General features: G+C 49.3%; 1 protein-coding gene across 1 annotated transcript in view; it reads right to left on the bottom strand.

The window, feature by feature from the left end:
* Positions 1-14,629: 14,629 nt before the first annotated feature.
* LOC105494559 (DnaJ heat shock protein family (Hsp40) member C8) overlaps positions 14,630-19,655 on the bottom strand; it is a 33,171-nt gene continuing 28,145 nt past the window's right edge. Inside the window, exons 8-9 of the mRNA XM_071097734.1 lie at positions 19,400-19,475; positions 14,630-15,449 (exon numbers count right to left, since the gene is read on the bottom strand). Coding sequence (XP_070953835.1) covers positions 15,327-15,449; positions 19,400-19,475 — 199 coding nt within the window. The 3' untranslated portion in view covers positions 14,630-15,326. The remainder of the gene's footprint in view (positions 15,450-19,399; positions 19,476-19,655) is intronic.

Here is a 19,655-nt window from a genome sequence, read left to right as displayed (position 1 = left end):
TCCCAAAGTGCTGGGATTACAGGTGTGAGCCACTGTGCCCAGCCCCAAGATGTGCAAGATCTTGATGAAGGAAATTACAAAAATTATTTTTTAAAAAAATTAAATAAACAGGTAGATGTACTATATTCATGCATGAGGCTGTCAATATCATCAAAATACAAATTCTTTCCAATTTAATCTATAAATTCAGAGCCAGTGCAATCAAAATCCCAATAGTTTTCCCAGAAAATTTACAGGCTAATTCTAAAATTCCAAATGAAAAAGCAAAGCGCCAAGAGTAGCTGAGAAATTTTTGAAGAACAAGGGCATATATATGAACAACAAGGATACCTGAAAGGACTTTTCATATTACATGTCAAGTCTTACTTTAAAGTCACAGTATTAAGACAGAGTGGGGCTGGGCGTGGTGGCACACACCTGTAATCCCAGCATTTTTGGTAAGCTGAGGCGGGCGGGTCGCCTGAGGTCAGTAGTTCAAGATCAGCCTGGGCAACATGGTGAAACCGCATCTCTAATAAAAATACAAAAATTAACCCAGGGTGGTGGCACACATCTGTAATCCTTGCTTCTGCAGAGGCTGAGGCAGGAGGATTGCCTGAACCTGGGAGGCAGAGATTGCAGTGAGCCGAGATCATGCCATTGCACTCCAGCCTGGGTGACAGAGGGAGACTCCATGTCAATCAATCAATAAATAAACAAATAATAAATAAAATACAGGGTGGTATTTTTTTCTTTTATACAGACGGGGTCTCGCTATGTTGCCCAGGCTGGTCTTAACTCCTGAGTTCAAGTGATCTGCCCGCCTCAGCCTCCCAAAGTGCTGGGATTACAGGCGTGAGCCACCTCGCCTGGCCCTCAGAGTGATATTATCATAGCAATTCCAAAACCCATGCTCTTTTCCCTGTGGTATTCTTCCACCCACACTATCCTCCATTTACTAATGAGAAAAGGGCTACTCACTGAAGTCAGGAGGAATAAACAGAGCAAAGGAACAAAACAGAGATCCCGTAAATAAAGAGCTCATCTATGGAAACTTGACAGACAGAGTTGCCATTACAGATCAAGAAGAGTAGATATTAGCTACTAATAGCCACTAATAGTGCAAGTTATTAGCCATCCATTAAGGAAAAAATAATAATAAAATTAGATCTCTCATATCATATCCAGAATTAAATTCCAAATGGAATAACAACCCATGAAAAACAAAATATACAAAGTGTTGGAAGAAAATAGAGTTGAATATCTTTCTGATCTAGGGGTGAGAGAAAAAAAACTTTTTTTTTTTTGAGACGGAGTCTCGCTCTGTCACCCAGGCTAGAGTGCAGTGGCGCCATCTCAGCTCACTGTAAGCTCCGCCTCCTGGCTTCACGTCATTCTCCTGCCTCAGCCTCCCGAGTGGCTGGGACTATAGGCGCTTGCCACCACACCCGGCTAATTTTTTCTATTTTTAGTAGAGATGGGGTTTCACTGTGTTCAGCAGGATGGTCTCAATCTCCTGACCTTGTGATCCGCCCGCCTCGGCCTCCCAAAGTGCTGGGATTACAGATGTGAGCCACCATGCCCGGCCCCCCCAATTTTTTTTTTTTAAGACAGAGTCCCGCTCATCACCCAGGCTGGAGTGAAGTGGTACAGTCTCAGCTGACTGCAACCTCTGTCTCTGGGTTCAAGCGATCCTCCCACTTCAGCCTCCTGAGTAGCTAGGACTAGAGGCACCATGTATTTTTTGTAAAGGTGGGGTTTTGCCATGTTGCTCAAGCTGGTCTCAAACTCCTGGCCTCAAGTGATCTGTCCACCTCGGTCTCCCAAAGAGCTGGGATTACAGGCGTGAAGCACCATGCCCAGCCAAGAAAACTTCTTAAATTAAGACATGGAAATTATACATAATAAAGAAAAGCTGGATAAATTTGGCCATAGAAATTTGAAAACTATTTACATTAAAAGACACTGTAAAACATGACTCAGGGGTTCGAGACCAACTTGGACAACATATCGAGACCCCGTCTCTACTAAAAATACAAAAACTAGCCTGGTGTGGTGGAGCATGCCTGTAATCCCAGCTACCTAAGAGGCTGAGACATGAGAATCACTTGAGCCCAGGAGGCAGAGGTTGCACTGAGCCAAGATTTTGCCACTGCACACCAGCCTGGGTGACAGAGGGGGACTCTGTCTCAAAAAACAAACAGTCTGGGCACGGTGGCTCATGCCTGTATGCCAGCACTTTGGGAGGCCAAGGCATGTGGATCACCTGAGGTCAGGAGTTAAAGACCAGCACAGCCAACGTGGTGAAACTCTACTAAAATACAAAAAATTAGCTGGGTGTGGTGGCAGGCCCCTGTAATCCCAGCTATTCGGCAGGCTGAGGCAGGAGAATCACTTGAATCCTAGAGGTGGAAGACTCCGGGAGATTGCGCCTTTGCACTCCAGCCTGGGCAACAAGAGCTAAACTCCATTTAAAAAAACCCCAAAAAACAAAAACTGATGAAGAGTCACAAAACAGGAGAAGATATTTGCAACACATGCAACAAAGAATTTTCAGGCGTTATATAATATAAATTTTATAAGTCAACTGAAGAAAAACCCAATAGAAAAAGGAGTCAAGAAAGAAATAGGCAATTCACAGAAGGAAAAGCCCAAATGACCAAGAAATATAAAAATATAGTCAACATTTCAGGAAATCAGGAGCCTAAGTTAAAACAATCACCACCCACCTGAATGGAAGAAATTCAAGTCTGGCAATTCCAAATACTGGAGAGCATACAGAGCAATGGAAACTCTTACTACCCTGCCAAAAGACAGTGCAACTGCCACTACTGTTTTGGAAGTTACTTTCATAATAAATGCTTGCCAGATGACATGCCAATTAAAAGAAAAATAAAATAATAAAAAATAATAATTGTATAATAAAGTTGAAAATGTGCACATTTTTCCTAGGTATTTACCAAAAATATTAAACACAGAAGTAAGGAAACAGACATTTGTATGGTTCTTCAGTGCGATCCTGTACATATATTAAAAAGAGCTGCATATAATAACAAGGATAATAAACATAATGCGGCCGGGCACGGTGGCTCACACTTGTAATCTCAGTACTTTGGGAGGCCGAGGCAGGCAGATCACGAGGTCAGGAGTTCGAGACCAGCCTGTTCAATATGGTAAAACTCTGTCTCTACTTTTTAAAACAAAAATTAGCCGGGCGTCACCTCGCCCGGCTAGTTTTTTTTTGTATTTTTAGTAGAGACGGGGTTTCACCCTGTTAGCCAGGATGGTCTCGATCTCGTGACCTCGTGATCCACCCACCCTGGCCTCCCAAAGTGCTGGGATTACAGGCGTGAGCCACCGTGCCCGGCCAGGAGGCTTCTATTATATCTGTAATATTTAACACTGCAGTGGATACACAACTGTTTTGTAATATTATTCTACAGATTATATTTATCTTGTATTCTATAAGATAAATACATAAGCCTGAGATTGGCAAAGAGAATCTGGAGAATGAGAAAGTGAAAAGTCCAGGAATACGCCACATCGTCTATCAGGCTTGCCATTAAGTTGTAGTAGTTAAGAAGGGGTGGTATAGACAATACCAAGGACAGACAATAGTGCAAAAGAACAGAATAGAGAAAGAGTCACAGGAGGAAGGGGACTGCTCTAAAACCAGAGGTCTCTGAGATCCCAAAAGTTACTTAGGCAGCAAGTTCCCAGGGAGACTCCTAGGGATGGACGGCCCCGAATCTTCTCTTCCTCCTCACCACAACCTCAGCTTCTCTCTTGGGCTCTCTCTCCCTCTCTCTCACATCTTTCCACAAACTCTGGGAGTTTAAATCTCACCTCTGCCACTTCACAACGGTGTCACCTTGGACAAGTCCCTGGGCCTCCCTGAGCCTCAGAGCCTTCATCTGTGAAGCACCGCCATCCTCACAATGGGATTAGGCCAGTAAAGGACAACGCCTGGCCACTATCATTCTCGTCTCTCTTCTCCTCTCCTCTTCCTCTCCCTCTCCCTCATCCTTTCCCTCCCTTGCTCAAGGCTGAGTCCTGCTGGCCCTCCCTCTTCAGCTCGGGAGCAAAGCAAGAACTACTCCGCTCCCTATCTTGTAAGAAAGGTCGCCTTGGCATGCACTGTATCCTGAGAGGAAGCCTCAGAGATGTGGCCAGGCCTCGCGGGGGAGGCCTGACAGGGAGAACAATCCAGACCAGGAAATTCAAAGGAAGAGAGGTCCCTAGAGGTTTAGGGCAGCAGAGGACTTAAGTTGGAAGAAGCCTAATTGAGGCCACTGGCTTTGCCTGGGCAGGGGAGGGCCTGGGAAAGCCCACAGAGCCTGGGCACTCTTTATAGACTAGAAAGCTATGACATTGGTATGAAATGTAACTGTCATAACCAACTAACTCAGTGGTTAAAAGAAAGGTCTCCAGCTGGGCGCAGTGGTGTACTCCCGTAGTCCAAGCATTTTGGGAGGCCAGGGCAGGTGGACCACTTGAGCCCAGGAGTTTGAGACTAGCCTGGGCAACATAGTGAGACCTCATCTCTACAAAAAGAAAAAAGAAAAAAAAGAGAGAGACAGAGAGAGAGGTCTTCTAGAGTAACTCAGGCTTCCTCTAAGAGGGAGATAGGGTGGTTGGAGAACAAGGATAGGAGAGTATCTTTTCTCTATGTACTCTTTTATATCTATTGAACTTTTTTTTTTTTTTTTTTTTTTTTTTTTTTTGAGACGGAGTCTTGCTCTGTCACCCAGGCTGGAGTGCAGTGGCCGGATCTCAGCTCACTGCAAGCTCCGCCTCCCGGGTTTACGCCATTCTCCTGCCTCAGCCTCCCGAGTAGCTGGGACTACAGGCGCCCGCCACCTCGCCCGGCTATTTTTTTGTATTTTTTAGTTTTGTATTTTTTAGTAGAGACAGGGTTTCACCGTGTTAGCCGGGATCGTCTCTCGATCTCCTGACCTCGTGATCCGCCCATCTCGGCCTCCCAAAGTGCTGGGATTACAGGCTTGAGCCACCGCGCCCGGCCTATCTATTGAACTTTTAACTTGCTAATTTGTTACCTCTCTTTTTTTTTTTTTTTTTTAATTAAAAAAAGAAGCACGAGGCCAGGTGCGGCGGCTCATGCCTGCTGCAATCCCAGCACTCTGAGAGGCCAAGGCAAGAAGATTGCTTGAGTTCAGGAGTTCAAAACCAGCCTAGGCAACATGACGAAACCCTGTCTCTACAAAAAAATATAAAAATTAGCTGGTCATGGTGGTGCGTGCCTGTGGTCACAGTTACTCATGAAGGGACTGAGGCGGGAGGATCGTTTGAGCCTGGAATGTCCAGGCTGCCGTGAGCTGAGATCATGCCACCGCTGCCCTCCAACCTGGATGACAGAGTAAGATTGAGTCTCAATAAATAAATAGTAAAACATTTAAAAAAAAGAAAGGTGGACTCTGGGACCAGACTCACCTAAGTTTAAATTTCATTACAGCCTCTTAGCTGTGGTGCATTAGACAAGTTTCTTAACCTCTCTGAGCCTATTTCCATAGCTGTAAAATGAAGATAATAATACCTACTTCATAAAGGTTTTACACAACTGCATAAGATAATACTTATGGCCAAGCATGGTGGCTCACGCCTGTAATCCTAGCACTTTGGGATACTGAGGCGGGCGGATCACCTGAAGTCAGGAGTTCGAGACCAGCCTAACCAACATGGAGAAACCCCATCTCTGCAAAAATACAAAATTAGCCGGGCATGGTGGCACGTGCCTGTAATCCCAGCTACTCGGAAGTCTGAGGCAGGAAAATCGCTTGAACCTGGGAGGCGGAGGTTGCAGTGAGCCAAGATCGCACCATTGCACTCCGGCCTGGGCAATGAAAGCAAAACTCCGTCTCAAAAAAAAAAAAAAAAAAAAAAAAGATAATGCGCCGGGCGCGGTGGCTCACGCCTGTAATCCCAGCACTTTGGGAGGCCGAGGCGGGCGGATCACAAGGTCAGGAGATCGAGACCACGGTGAAACCCCGTTTCTATTAAAAATACAAAAAATTAGCCGGGCGCAGTGGCGGGCGCCTGTAGTCCCAGCTACTCAGGAGGCTGAGGCAGGAGAATGGCGTGAACCTGGGAGGCGGAGCTTGCAGTGAGCCGAGATTGCGCCACTGCACTCCAGCCTGGGCGACAGAGCGAGACTCTGTCTCAAAAAAAAAAAAAAGATAATGCTTGTAAAAGCCTTGAGCATGGTGTTTGGCTCCCAGGAGGCATGTAGTAAATGCTGGTAGCTGGGGGTTTTTTTGTTCTTGTTTTTGTTTTTGTTTTTGAGACAGAGTCTCCCTCTGTGCCCAGGCTGGAGTACAGTGCTGGGATCTCAGCTCACTGTAACCTCCGCCTCCTGGGTTGAAGTGATTCTCCTGCCTCAACCTCCTGAGTAGCTGGGATTACAGGCACCTGCCACCACGCCCGGCTAATTTTTGTATTTTTAGTAGAAACAAGGTTTCACCATGTTGGCCAGGCTGGTCTGGAACTCCTGACCTCAGGTGATCCACCCGTGTTTTTATTATCAGTGTGCTCTAAGTCCTAGGGCTATAGGAAGCAGCACTGAAACAGCTGGGAGCGCTAGCCTCTCCTGTCATGCTCTTTGGTGCAACTGGGACCCCTGGCTCAGCTCTGCCCTTCTTGCTCCGCTGTGTGGCCCTGGCTGCCAGTGCATGAGCTCAAGAGGGTGAGAAGTGGGAATGGGGTTACTGACCTACTGACTGAACAGTAGGGCGGGCGCATCTGGGGGAAGGGGAGTTCTGATACGTACAGGTGGTTGCATTGCTCTGTGTGTGTGTGTGTGTGTGTGTGTGTGTGTAGGAAGATATTTGTGAGACCTTGCGGAGTGAGTTTGTTTCCAGTGAGTGGGTAGAGGGTCTTCCGGGTTGGGGTGTGCGTCTGTCCGTGCGGTTGTGCATGTTGTGTGTCTGTAAGGATGTTTTCTCCTGGGTTAGGATCTGCATCACGTGAGGCAATATTGTCCGTTGGTGCCGTTCGTGTATGTGTATAGGGAGGGTCACGGGTTGTATCTGTGGATGATGAGGGTCTGTTGTGTGTGGTGAAGGGGTTCTGCGGGTGACGCGGATGTGTTTTGTGTGGTGAGTGAGGGGTGCCGCGTCTGTTGGTGAGTGTGTGTGAATGACCCTGAGGGGTGGGAGGCTTGTGCTGTGTCTGTGGGCAACAAAGACGGGCCATGTGTCCTTGAGGGGGTGCCAACAGGAGGGAAACCAGACATTACCTAGCTCTGCGGACCCTTCCAGAATCTGAGCAGCCTTGAGGATTCTGCAGGGCAGCTAGACAAAGCGGCCGCAACTGAGCCCTTCCCTTAGATCACCAGCCTCTTACCTGAGAGACAGCAGGGATGGTGGTCCAGGTGGTAACAAAGAGGCTGAAGCAGATCGGGGGGCCCTGAGAGCATGTTTCCTGGATGGCTTCTTGGGGAGCTCCTGGATGACTTCTCAGGGAGCTCAGGAAGCAGGTAATGAGAGGAGAGGAGGCAGAGGACGGGCCCAGACGCAGGTGTGTGACTCACTCTGCTCTACCCTCCAATGAGCAGCAGCAGGACGAAGGATTAGGAAAGGCCTGCCCCCGGACTCTGCTGGGTGGGCAGGGCAGCTGAGACCAGGAAGCCAGCTCCTGGGGTGCGGCCCCAACACCAAAGTTACCAGGAATACCCACATCCAGCCAGGCACACCAGCTCATCCCACAGTACTGGGCTGGTCCCCTCTGACGCTACGCCCCTCTGGGAGGAAGGGCTGGGCTTGGGCTGGTAGAGGAGAGAGGAACTGGGTCCTTTGACTGAGGGGGAGATGAGCCCTGACCTAGAGAAGGTCCCTGCCCTGCCCTCAGGAGTCCCCAGCCTGGGGAGATGGGGACACAGCCCTGCCCTCAGGTGTCCCCAGCCTGGGGGAGATGGGGACACAGCCCTGTCCTCAGGAGCCACCAGCCTGGGGGAGATGCGGCACAGCCCTGTCCTCAGGAGTCCCCAGCCTGGGGGAGATGGGGACACAGCCCTGCCCTCAGGAGCCCGGGCTTCAGTGGGTACAGCCCTGAATCCAGTGAGCCCCAAGTTGATGAAAAAAACCCAAAGCTGCTTTCAGAAGGCACCCCTGTCTAGGGGACACACAGCCAGTTTGCCCACAGGAGGCCAGTACAATGTGTGACAAAGCCCTGCCTACAGGTGCCCTCAACAGAAGAGGAGACAGACCTGCCTTCAGAAATGCCTAGCCTTTAGGAAAGAGAAGATTCTGCCTTCTGAAGCCGTATCCGGCTGAGAGGGAGATAAAGCCATCCCTGTCTCCATAGCCACCAGGCTGAGGGAGAAGACAAACCCTTGCACTGAGGAGTCCCTTGTCTGACCAAGGCAAAGGACCAGAGTTCTGGCAAAAACCTCTACGACTGCACCCGGGGCTCCAGCTTTGCACATTCTGCACTGAAAGTTACTCTATTTCTATTAATACCTCTCCCCACCACCCCCCACCACAACCAAAATATTGGGCTTAGCAGGGAGCAGAGGTGTCAGGCCACAGAGGAAAGCAAACTGGGCCAAGGCATAGGTGGACATTCTCAAATGCCAACTCTAAGAATCTGCCAGGTCAGGGTTTAATCATCACCGCTGGTCCTCAGCTTGAGCCCTGCAGTGAATGTTCTCTGAGCCTGTTTCCTGAGTCTGTAACAGCGACACATACTCCCTTCCTCACACTTAGCATGATGAGTGGTACATACCAGGAGTTCAGTAAATGAAAATCACTTTATTTACCCAAGCTCCTGTCCAGTGTCCCAGGGTTAGAGGTCAATTCCTTTCCTCACATCAGACTCAGTTGGAGAACTTGTTAAAAATAAAGTTTTAGCCAGGCACAGCTCATGCCTGTAATCCCAGCACTTTGGGAGGCTGAGGTGGGTGGATCACCCGAGGTCAGGAGGTCAAGACCAGCCTGATCAACATGGTGAAACCCCATCTCTACTAAAAATACAAAAATTAGCCAGGCGTGGTGGCGAGTGCCTGTAATCCCAGCTACTTGGGAGGCTGAGGCAGGAGAATTGCTTGAACCCAGGAGGCTGAGGTTGCAGTGAGCTGAGATTGCACCATTGCACTCCAGCCTGGGTGACAAGAGTGAGACTCCATCTCAAAAAAATAAAATAAAGTAAATTAATTAAATAAAGGTAGGCCAGGCGTGGTGGTGTATGTCTGTAATCTCATCATTGTGGGAGGCTGCGGCAGAGCATCCTTGAGACCAGGAGTTTGAGACCAGCCTGGGCAACAAATCCAGACCCCATCTCTACCAAGAAAAAAAAATTAGCCAGGTGTGGTAGTTCGCACCTGCAGTCCCAGCTGTTTGGGAGATTGAGGTAGGAGGACCGCTCCGGCCCAGGAGATTGAGGCTGCAGTGGGCCATGATCTCACAACTGCACTCCAGCCTCAGTGACAGAGCAAGAACCCGTCTCAAAAAAAAAAAAAAAAAGAAAAAAGATTCTGATACAGCAGGGCTGGTGATGGGGCCAGGAAGTGAAATTTAACAAGCACCAAGGCGACTGCAAGGTAGCGGCCCATAGAGCAATACAGGCTTGGAGGGACTCCGGAGGAAGCCAAGGAGAGGAGAGTCCAATCCTTCAGAGGCTGTTTCTAGCTACGCTTGCCTATCTCCCACCAGGGGACTGGCAGCCCCGCTGAGCCACAGGTGTGTGGTTAGAATAATGGCATCACTGACAGAACCCTAAGCTCCACCCACCCCCCACCTCTTGGAGGACTGGCTGTCCCTGCCTGATGACTTCAGCCCTGGCTAGGTGAAGTTGGGAGCTTGTTAAAGATCCAGCTGTCTGTCTCCCTACCACACACACACATACCCTACCCTGAATCAGAACCTTCAGGGAGATCAGAAAATGTTCTTATAGGCCAGGTGCAGTGGCTTATGCCTATAATCTTAGCACTGTAGGAGGCTGAGGTGGGAGGATTGCTTGAACTCAGGAGTTCGAGACCAGCCTGAGCAACACAGACCTCGTCTCTACAAAAAATAAATTAAAACATTAGTGAGGCATGGTGGTGCACACCTGTGGTCACAGCTACTCAGGAGGCTGAGGCAGGACAGTTTGAGCCCGGGAGGCTGAGGCAGCAGTGAGCCATGATTATCGTGCCACTGCACTGCCACCTGGGCAACAAAGAAAGACCCTGTCTCAAAAAAAAAAAAAAGGAAATGCCTTTTTAACAAGCTTCCCAGGTGTGTCCTCAATCTTCAGCTCATTCATCCCTTTATTAAAGCAGGGAACAACCAGCAGGAGTGGGGCAGGGAGGAATAGCCACTGTGCACCCCGCCGTGCTGGGCACCTGGCTTCCCTGACCTCAACCCTCAGGATATAACACACACAGTAGAGTCAGGATCCAAACTCCAGTATGTCTGATGCCACATGCAGGCATATTGTCTCCATTTGGAAGGTTTGCCTCCTTTTGCTTTTTATCATGAACAGAATCTCACTGGTTTGCAGAACAGGAATGCAGAAGGTGTTTTTACCCTCATTTTACCAGACGAGGCAGCTAAAGTCCAGAGAGGGGAAATGACTTGCCAGAGACACAAGGCTAATGAGTGGCAGAGCAGAAAACTCAAGGAGGTGGGTGACTTCACGTCCCTTTTACACTCATTTCACAGTGCCCTTGTCGAGCTCTGAGCCGCCAGTTCTAATGTGAGAAGCACTGATAACCTCCAGCAAGGGGGAGATGATCCAGATGTGCTAGGTTGAGGTTGGGGAGAGGGGGAAGGAAATGGAGAGGGGCAAATCCTGTTTCCTTGAGGTTCCACCCTCAGAGCAGGCCCAGACCCATCCACAACGTCCCACACACTTCCTCCTACTGCCACTGGGGCCCCAGGGAAGCGGGAGGGGCCAGAAAGTGAAGCTGGCTGTGGCTGCTCTAGGAAGCAGCTGAGAAGCCACAGCCATAGGGTGTGGGGGTTCAGGTGACTGGAATGCCAAAGGCAACAGCTGATGCTATCTTTCAGTGGTTACAATTCTTTTTTTTTTTTTTTTTTTTTTTTTTTTGAGACAGAGTCTCTCTCTGTCGCCCAGGCTGGAGTGCAGTGGCACAAGATCTTGGCTCACTGCAACCTCCACCTCCCGGGTTAAAGTGATTCTCCTGCCTCAGTTTTCCAAGTAGCCGGGACACAGGCACGTGCCACCACACCTGTGCCACCATGCCCAGCTAATTTTTATATTTTTAGTAGAGATGAGGTTTCACTATGTTGGCCAGGGTGGTCTCAAAATCCTGACCTCTAGTGATCCGCCTGCCTCAGCCTCTCAAAGTGCCTGGGTTACAGGAGTGAACTACCGTGCCCGGCCTACACTTCATTTTAAAGGTGCAATTCCCACTTTACATACTAGGATGCTGAGGCTCAGAGTTGATGTTACCGGCCCACATGCTGGGTTTCTAACCATACCTGGCTGGCTCCTTCCACCTCACCTCTGTCCACAAAGGTCCTCTTGCCAGCCAACTCCACAGCTGGGGAGCCTATCTGCTCCATTATTTACAGAAAACAAGAAAAGTGGCTCATCCAGCTTTTCATTTTTCTCTGGGCCCTGGCACTCCTCCAGCAAGCCTTCCCTACCTAGAGAGTGCCCCTTAACCTATTTGTGGATGAAGGGGTGGGAGAGGATGGCACTGCCATAGCCACAGCCCTGCCTTGGAGGCCAGTCTTGACTGTACTGCCTCAAGTCAATGCCCAGCACACACCCCTCTCCCCAGCCAGGTCATCACAGAGATTGCTCCAAGCAGGGTTATGAGAATGGGCTGGGACCATTGCTGATCTGTCCAGTGGGTCTGTCACTAAAATGCGCCAGAAAGGAAGTAGGAAAACTTTGGTCCATCTAGGAAAATAGGATGTACTGACCGAAACCCAAATTCCTCAATATGCCATTATGATCTCCCTGGTCTCATCTCACCTCACGTCTGTGCTCCAGGCATAACAAATGTTGTTCAGTCCCATGAATGGGTTATTCTCTTACCCTCTGGGCCTTTGCACACGCCATTCCCTCTGACTGAAACACCTTTCCCTCAAGTCCCACCCCTTCTGTGCCAGACACTGTTCATTGTTTCCAGCAGGCATTCTTTTTTTTTTTCGAGGTGGAATTTCACTCTGTCACCCAGGATGGAGCGCAGTGGTGCGATCTTGGCTCACTGCAAGCTCCGCCTCCCGGGTTCACGCCATTCTCCTGCCTCAGCCTACCGAGTAGCTGGGACTACAGGCGCCTGCTACCACGTCCGGCTAATTTTTTGTATTTTTAGTAGATACAGGGTTTCACCGTGTTAGCCAGGATGTCTTATCTCCTGACCTTGTGATCTACCCGCCTCGGCCTACCAAAGTGCTGGGATTACAGGCATGAACCACTGCGCCCGGCCTTTCCAGCAGGAATTCTTTCATCTTTACCAACTCTTATTGGAAACACGTGCCCAGTCCCAAGGAGGAAGGCTTGGTGTATTGCCCGTCTGTTCTTCACAGCTCTCCCAGCCAAACTTACCAAGGGGTGTCCATGTGACCCATTTTCTAACCAGTGACATCTGGGAAAAATTTTGCTTCCTGGATGATTTATTTCTGTTTGGTAGTTGTTATAAGATGTGGTGCTAGAACCTTCTTGCAACTGTGAGATGCCAAACACTCCAGAGAGGACGGAGAAGCATAGCAAGAGCCTGTTTCCTTGGAGGTATTACTGAATGAATGATTCCACCATGAACAATCCCTGAAACCCCGTCTCCACTTATGGAAGTAAAATATTCCTCTTTTTGCCAGTTGTTTCTCACAGTCAAAACATTCCTAACTGATGCATCAGCCCCTGGGTTCCAGCTTTTAAAAGGGCCACTTTCTCCAGGAAACATTCCCTGGCTGCTAAAAATGAGATCAAGGGCCTCCTTCTCAGAGCAGTGGACACAGTCTCCTTGCCCGTGTGCCCCAGCTGTGAGGCAGGCAACAGGGGTCCTGCGGTGTTCACCATTTTATTTCTTTTTTTTTTTTTTTTTTTTTTTTGAGATGGAGTCTCGCTCTGTAGCCCAGGCTGGAGTGCAGTGGCCGGATCTCAGCTCACTGCAAGCTCCGCCTCCCGGGTTTACGCCATTCTCCTGCCTCAGCCTCCCGAGTAGCTGGGACTACAGGCGCCCGCCACCTCGCCCAGCTAGTTTTTTGTATTTTTTAGTAGAGACGGGGTTTCACCATGTTAGCCAGGATGGTCTCGATCTCCTGACCTCGTGATCTGCCCACCTCGGCCTCCCAAAGTGCTGGGATTACAGGCTTGAGCCACCGCACCCGGCCTTCACCATTTTATTTCTAAACCAGCACATTTGTTCAATGAATAAACACACCTGACATGATTTGGATTTGTGTCCCCGCCCCAATCTCATGCCTAGTTGTAATCCCCCATGTTGGAGGAGGGACCTGATAAGAGGTGATTGGATCATAAGGGCCGCCCCCTTTGCTGTTCTTGGGATAGTGAGTCCTCCTTGTCTATCAGTATCTCGTGATAGTGAGATCTGGTTGTTTAAAAGTGTATAGCACCTCTCCCTGTGCCCTCTTCCTCCTGCTCTGGCCCGGTAAGATGTGCCTCCTTCCTCTTCACCTTCTGCCACAACTCTAAGTTTCCTGAGGCCTCCCCAGCCATGCTTCCTGTACAGCCTGCAAAACCATGAGTCAATTAAACCTCTTTTCTTTATAAACTACCCAGTCTCAGGTAGTTCTTCATAGCAGTGTGAGAACTAATACCCATAGCTAATTGCTGGCACAGCCTCCTTGAGGGTAAAGGTAAGTTTGTAGATGGCTGAACTGAACAACCACCACTTAATCTCTAAGGAAGGGGTGTGTGCACCCACATCCTGGACTGAAATGGGGGTCGCTTTGCTTTGCCTGGCTAGAAAAGATAATCACTGCCCCCCTTGGCAGGACAGCCTGCATTACCTCACGGCATGTATCACTTTTGCAGGGCAACTAAACATTTCCTTCCTCTGCCTTGGTCCAGTTTAGCCAGAGGCACACCTACCCACCCACCCACCCACCCACCTCTGTGCTCTACTTCATGTGTGGTTTGGACGTGCTCAGCCGTACTTGGAAGGACAGTAAGACACCCAAGCCTCTGTCCTCTCCCACAGAGAAAGGAAAGTTGCACTTCTCATGATACTAAAAGACACGGTGCCTTTCGTAGTCATGGTGCCTGTTGACTCATCTACAAGACATTGCAAAAAGCAAAGTCTAGTTTTGAGTCACCTAGTTTCCTTTATCTTCACATTTCAAGTGTCACCTTTCCACTTCTCACTTTAGGCCCCTCCCAAGGGCTGATTCCGTCCCTGAAAGCAAGCAGGACGTCTGGGCATAGACTATGAGCTGGACGCTTTCATATATTACTTCATTTAATCCTCAAAACAATCAGTATCTTCATTTTACACAGAAATAATAGTATATGGGCAATACCCAAGGAGCACTGTGGTAGCTACCTTGTATATGCCATGGCAAATCCTCCCTAAAAGCTGCCACAGTAATTTATATTCCCATTTTGTAGATGAAGAAACTAAGGTTCAGCCAGGTCTGTCCAACCCCAAAGCATTTTGGGGTTGGGCCAAGCCAGATAAGGGACCCACAAGGGAGAGTACAAGGAAGAGTACATCAATGGCTTGGGTATAAAAATTTATTATACATAAAGAATATTACCACTAACAAATGCAGACAGGCTAGGACATGGTACTGGGTGGAGGACGGCTAGCTCTTTGGAAAGTGAAAGGTTTGGGTGGCGTGGACCTCATGCCACGCTGATTGGTCAGTAGACGGGGGCACATGCCAAACACCACAGGGCATCAGGGCATCAGATGCCACTCTGTGTGCCCACAAGTGTTCCCTGTCTCATCTGGGCCTTCGAAGGGAGCACACCCAGAAGCGAGCAACTGAAGCGAAGGGGCTTCCTAAGGTGCCCCTTCCAGGCTTGTCTCTGAAGTCACAGCAACACCATTTTAAGCAATATGTTTAATCGGATGATTTCCACAAACTATCCACGAAGTTTCTAACCATCACAATTCAGTGAAGTACAAAACACTGAGTTACAGGCTGTGGGAAGAGAAGGCAGCACCAATGGTGGCACCTTCCAATCCTGGTTGTTCTAGGGGCAGGGAGAGGGGAAGGTCTTTTTTTAAACCAAGCCCCTCATTTCAATGTACAAAAGAATTACTCTGATCAATATTAAATTGTATTGAAAACAAAATGGACTAAAAAGCAAATTCTACTCTATGTTGGGGTGGAAGTGGGAAGAAAGAATGAGTCCTTCGAAGCAGGAAGGGAGATAGCAGGGGGAAGGTTCTGTGCCTGTGACCTGGGTGGTCACTCACGCTGCTCCATTTTTACTTTTGGTGGTCTCAGGAAGGTCCGATTTTTCTTCTCTTTCTTCCCCTTTGTATTGGCTTGGAAGTTTCGCCAGCTGTCCACACGACCATCTCGACTTTCCTAAGTACAAAAGAAGTTTGAGGTGAGGAGACCACTTAACGAGTGGAAAGGCCTAAACCTGCTCTGCCATCCATCCACCCTCCTGTAGCCCAGCTCAGTTCAGTCCCCTGGAATAATCCAAGAGTAGAATAGAGCTGGCCAGGCGCAGTGGCTCATACCTATAATCCCAGCACTTTGGGAGGCCGAGGCGGGCAGATCACCTGAGGTCAGGAGTTCAAGACCAGCCTGGCCAACATGGTGAAACCCTGTCTCTAATAAAAATACAAAAATTAGCCAGGCATGGTGGCAGGTGCCTGCAATCCCAGCTACTCAGGAGGCTGAGGCAGGAGAATCGCTTGAACCTGGGAGGCAGAGGTTGCAGTGGGCCAAGACCAGGCCACTGCACTCCAGCCTGGACAACAAGAGCGAGACTTCATATCAAAAAAAAAGAAAGAAAAAAAGAAAAAAGAGTAGCATAGGCTGGGCATGGTGGCTTACACGGCAGGTGGATCACCTGAGGTTGGGAGTTCGAGACCAGCCTGACCAACATGGAGAAACCCCATCTCTACTAAAAATATAAAAACTTAGCCAGGCACAGTGGCGCATGCCTGTAATCCCAGTTACTTGGGAGGCTGAGGCAGGAGAATCACTTGAATCCAGGAGGCGGAGGTTGCAGTGAGCCGAGATCACACCATTGCACTTCAGCCTGAGCAACAAGAACGAAACTCCGTCTCAAAAAAAAAAAAAAAAAAGAGTAGAACAGAGCTTTCTTCCTACTCCCATGGGCCTGAGAAAGTGTCACAGCACCCCTAGAAAGCAGGATGAGCTGCAGGTTGGAAGAGGAGGACAAAATGAGTAATAATCATCACAACACCGAGGCCCTATTTCTTGGGACCTCAAGGATAGACGTTTAGCATATAGTATTTCTTTTTTTGTTTTTTTTTTTTTGTTTTTTTTTTTGTTTGTTTTTTTTTTTTTTGAGACGGAGTCTCACGCTGTTGCCCAGGCTGGAGTGCAGTGGCGCGATCTCGGCTCACTGCAAGCTCCGCCTCCCGGGTTCCCGCCATTCTCCTGCCTCAGCCTCCTGAGTAGCTGGGACTACAGGCGCCCGCCACTGCGCCCGGCTAATTTTTTGTATTTTATTTTTAGTAGAGACGGGGTTTCACTGTGTTCTCGATCTCCTGACCTTGTGATCCGCCCGCCTCGGCCTCCCAAAGTGCTGGGATAACAGGCTTGAGCCACCGCGCCCGGCCTTTTTTGTTTGTTTTTTTTTGAGACGGAGTCTTGCTCTGTGCCCCAGGCTGGAGTGCAGTGGCGCGATCTCGGCTCACTGCAAGCTCCGCCTCCCGGGTTCACGCCATTCTCCTGCCTCAGCCTCCCGAGTAGCTGGGACTACAGGCGCCCGCCACCTCGCCCGGCTAATTTTCTTGTATTTTTAGTAGAGACGGGGTTTCACCGTGTTAGCCAGGATGGTCTCGATCTCCTGACCTCGTGATCCGCCCGTCTCGGCCTCCCAAAGTGCTGGGATTACAGGCTTGAGCCACCGCGCCCGGCCTTTTTGGTTTTTTTTTTGTGAGATGGTAAGATGAAGTCTTGCTCTGTCGCCCAGGCTGGAGTGCAGTGGCGTGATCTCAGCTCACTGCAACCTCCACCTCCCGGCTTCATCCTATTCTCCTGCCTCAGCCTCCCGAGTAGCTGGGACTACAGGCGCCCGCCACCTCGCCCGGCTAATTTTCTTGTATTTTTAGTAGAGACGGGGTTTCACCGTGTTAGCCAGGATGGTCTCGATCTCCTGACCTCGTGATCCGCCCGTCTCGGCCTCCCAAAGTGCTGGGATTACAGGCTTGAGCCACCGCGCCCGGCCTTTTTGTTTTTTTTTTGTGAGATGGTAAGATGAAGTCTTGCTCTGTCGCCCAGGCTGGAGTGCAGTGGCGTGATCTCAGCTCACTGCAACCTCCACCTCCCGGCTTCATCCCATTCTCCTGCCTCAGCCTCCCGAGTAGCTGGAGCTACAGGCGCCCGCCACAAGGCCTGGCTAATTTTTTGTATTTTTAGTAGAGACAGGGTTTCACCACGTTAGCCAGGATGGTTTCGATCTCCTGACCTCGTGATCCACCCGCCTCGGCCTACCAAAGTGCTGGGATTTCAGGCGTAAGCCACCGTGCCTGGACAGCATATGGTATTTCTAATCTTCCCCAAACCCGACTATGGTGTATACTGCTACCAGTGCTTCACAAATAACACTGAGGCTCAAAAAGGTTAAATGATTTTCTCAAAGCCATAGAGCTAGCTAGCAGTACAGCTACTCTTTCCACTACATCTTTCTGCTGCCCCCCAAAACTTGGATGGCTGCTCCAAAGCCAGTACAATGCCTAGCCAGTTGTGTAGGGATGGCCACTAGGACCTCTACCTCATTACCATTTTTTCTCTTTCCATACATAAAGTGGAACAGAAACAAAGTCATCAACTCTGATTAGCCAGCCCCTAACCATGAGTCCTAAATCCTATAGAAGAAAAGACCAAATGTTGCCACAATCCTTCTGGCCAGCCACCTGAAGGATATAACCAGGGTGTCAAAGAAGAGTCAAGTTCAAAAGTTCTAACTCTCTCTGTAGGCACGACACTGGGGCCACAAGAACTTCAGCGTCTACTAACAGATCTCCAAGCAGGGCAATACTCTATGTTTACCCCCTAAATTAAAAGTGCAATCCATTTTTCTTGAGCCCACTGGGCAGCTGTGCCTACTACAATCTAAAAAACCATTCAGGGTCAAACTGTTAGTGTGCTGTAAAAATAAATTAAACAGGCCGGGTGCGGTGGCTCAAGCCTGTAATCCCAGCACTTTGGGAGGCCGAGGCGGGCAGATCACGAGGTCAGGAGATCGAGACCATCCTGGCTAACACGGTGAAACCCCGTCTCTACTAAAAATACAAAAAACTAGCCGGGCGCGGTGGCGGGCGCCTGTAGTCCCAGCTACTCGGGAGGCTGAGGCGGGAGAATGGCATAAACCCGGGAGGCGGAGCTTGCAGTGAGCTGAGATCCGGCCACTGCACTCCAGCCTGGGTGACAGAGCAAGACTCCGTCTCAAAAAAAAAAAAAAAAAAAAATTAAACAATAATTGGCCGGGCGCGGTGGCTCAAGCCTGTAATCCCAGCACTTTGGGAGGCCGAGATGGGCGGATCACGAGGTCAGGAGATCGAGACCATCCTGGCTAACATGGTGAAACCCCGTCTCTACTAAAAATACAAGAAAATTAGCCGGGCGAGGTGGCAGGCGCCTGTAGTCCCAGCTACTCGGGAGGCTGAGGCAGGAGAATGGCGTGAACCCGGGAGGCGGAGCTTGCAGTGAGCCGAGATCGCGCTACTGCACTCCAGCCTGGGGCACAGAGCAAGACTCCGTCTCAAAAAAAAAAAAAAAAAAAAAACAATAATTTTAAAAAATAATTTTTTAGGCTGGGCGCGGTGGCTCACGCCTGTAATCCCAGCACTTTGGGAGGCAGAGGCGGGCAGATCACGAAGTCAGGAGATCGAGACCATCCTGGCTAACGTGGTGAAACCCCGTCTCTACTAAAAAAACAAAAAAATTAGCCAGGCGTGGTGGCAGGCGCCTGTAGTCCCAGCTACTCGGGAGGTTGAGGCAGGAGAATGGCGTGAACCCGGGAGGCAGAGATTGCAGTGAGCCGAGATAGCGCCACTGTACTCCAGCCTGGGCAACAGAGCGAGAACTCTTGTCTCAAAAAAAAAAAAATATAGTAATAATTTTTTAAAAAGCCATTCCGGGATCCTCATTGCCCTTGCCAAGGCTACAGAGTTTACAGGAGGCTGAGCCAAGACCAATCTCATTCTTCACAGCTCCCACTCTTCCCCACATATCCCACTTCCCTCTGACTACCCAACTCAGTCCTGGGAGTGCCGCAGGAACCAAGTTGCCTTATTCTGGAATTAGAATCCCTGGCCACCTTAGAAATTTACCTCAAAGTTTTTCTGCCACTCTCTTTCCCGTTTGGCTTTTTCTTGAGCTTCAATCTCTTCTTCCCTTTGTCGTTTCCTAGGAGGAAAACCAGATCATATTATTTATATGATACTTATAGACTGAATTAACCATACAAGATGGCATCTCCCCACAGAAGCAAGCATATATAGTAAATAAGTTCCCCTAGAAGTCTACAAAGATGGCTGTCTGGAAAGGGCTCAAAGTATTTTCATGAATGTCTCATTCTAAAACACG

The sequence above is a fragment of the Macaca nemestrina genome, chromosome 1 (genome assembly GCF_043159975.1).
Source record: "Macaca nemestrina isolate mMacNem1 chromosome 1, mMacNem.hap1, whole genome shotgun sequence".
NCBI lineage: Eukaryota > Metazoa > Chordata > Mammalia > Primates > Cercopithecidae > Macaca > Macaca nemestrina.
This window is presented reverse-complemented; position numbering and strand designations above follow the sequence as displayed.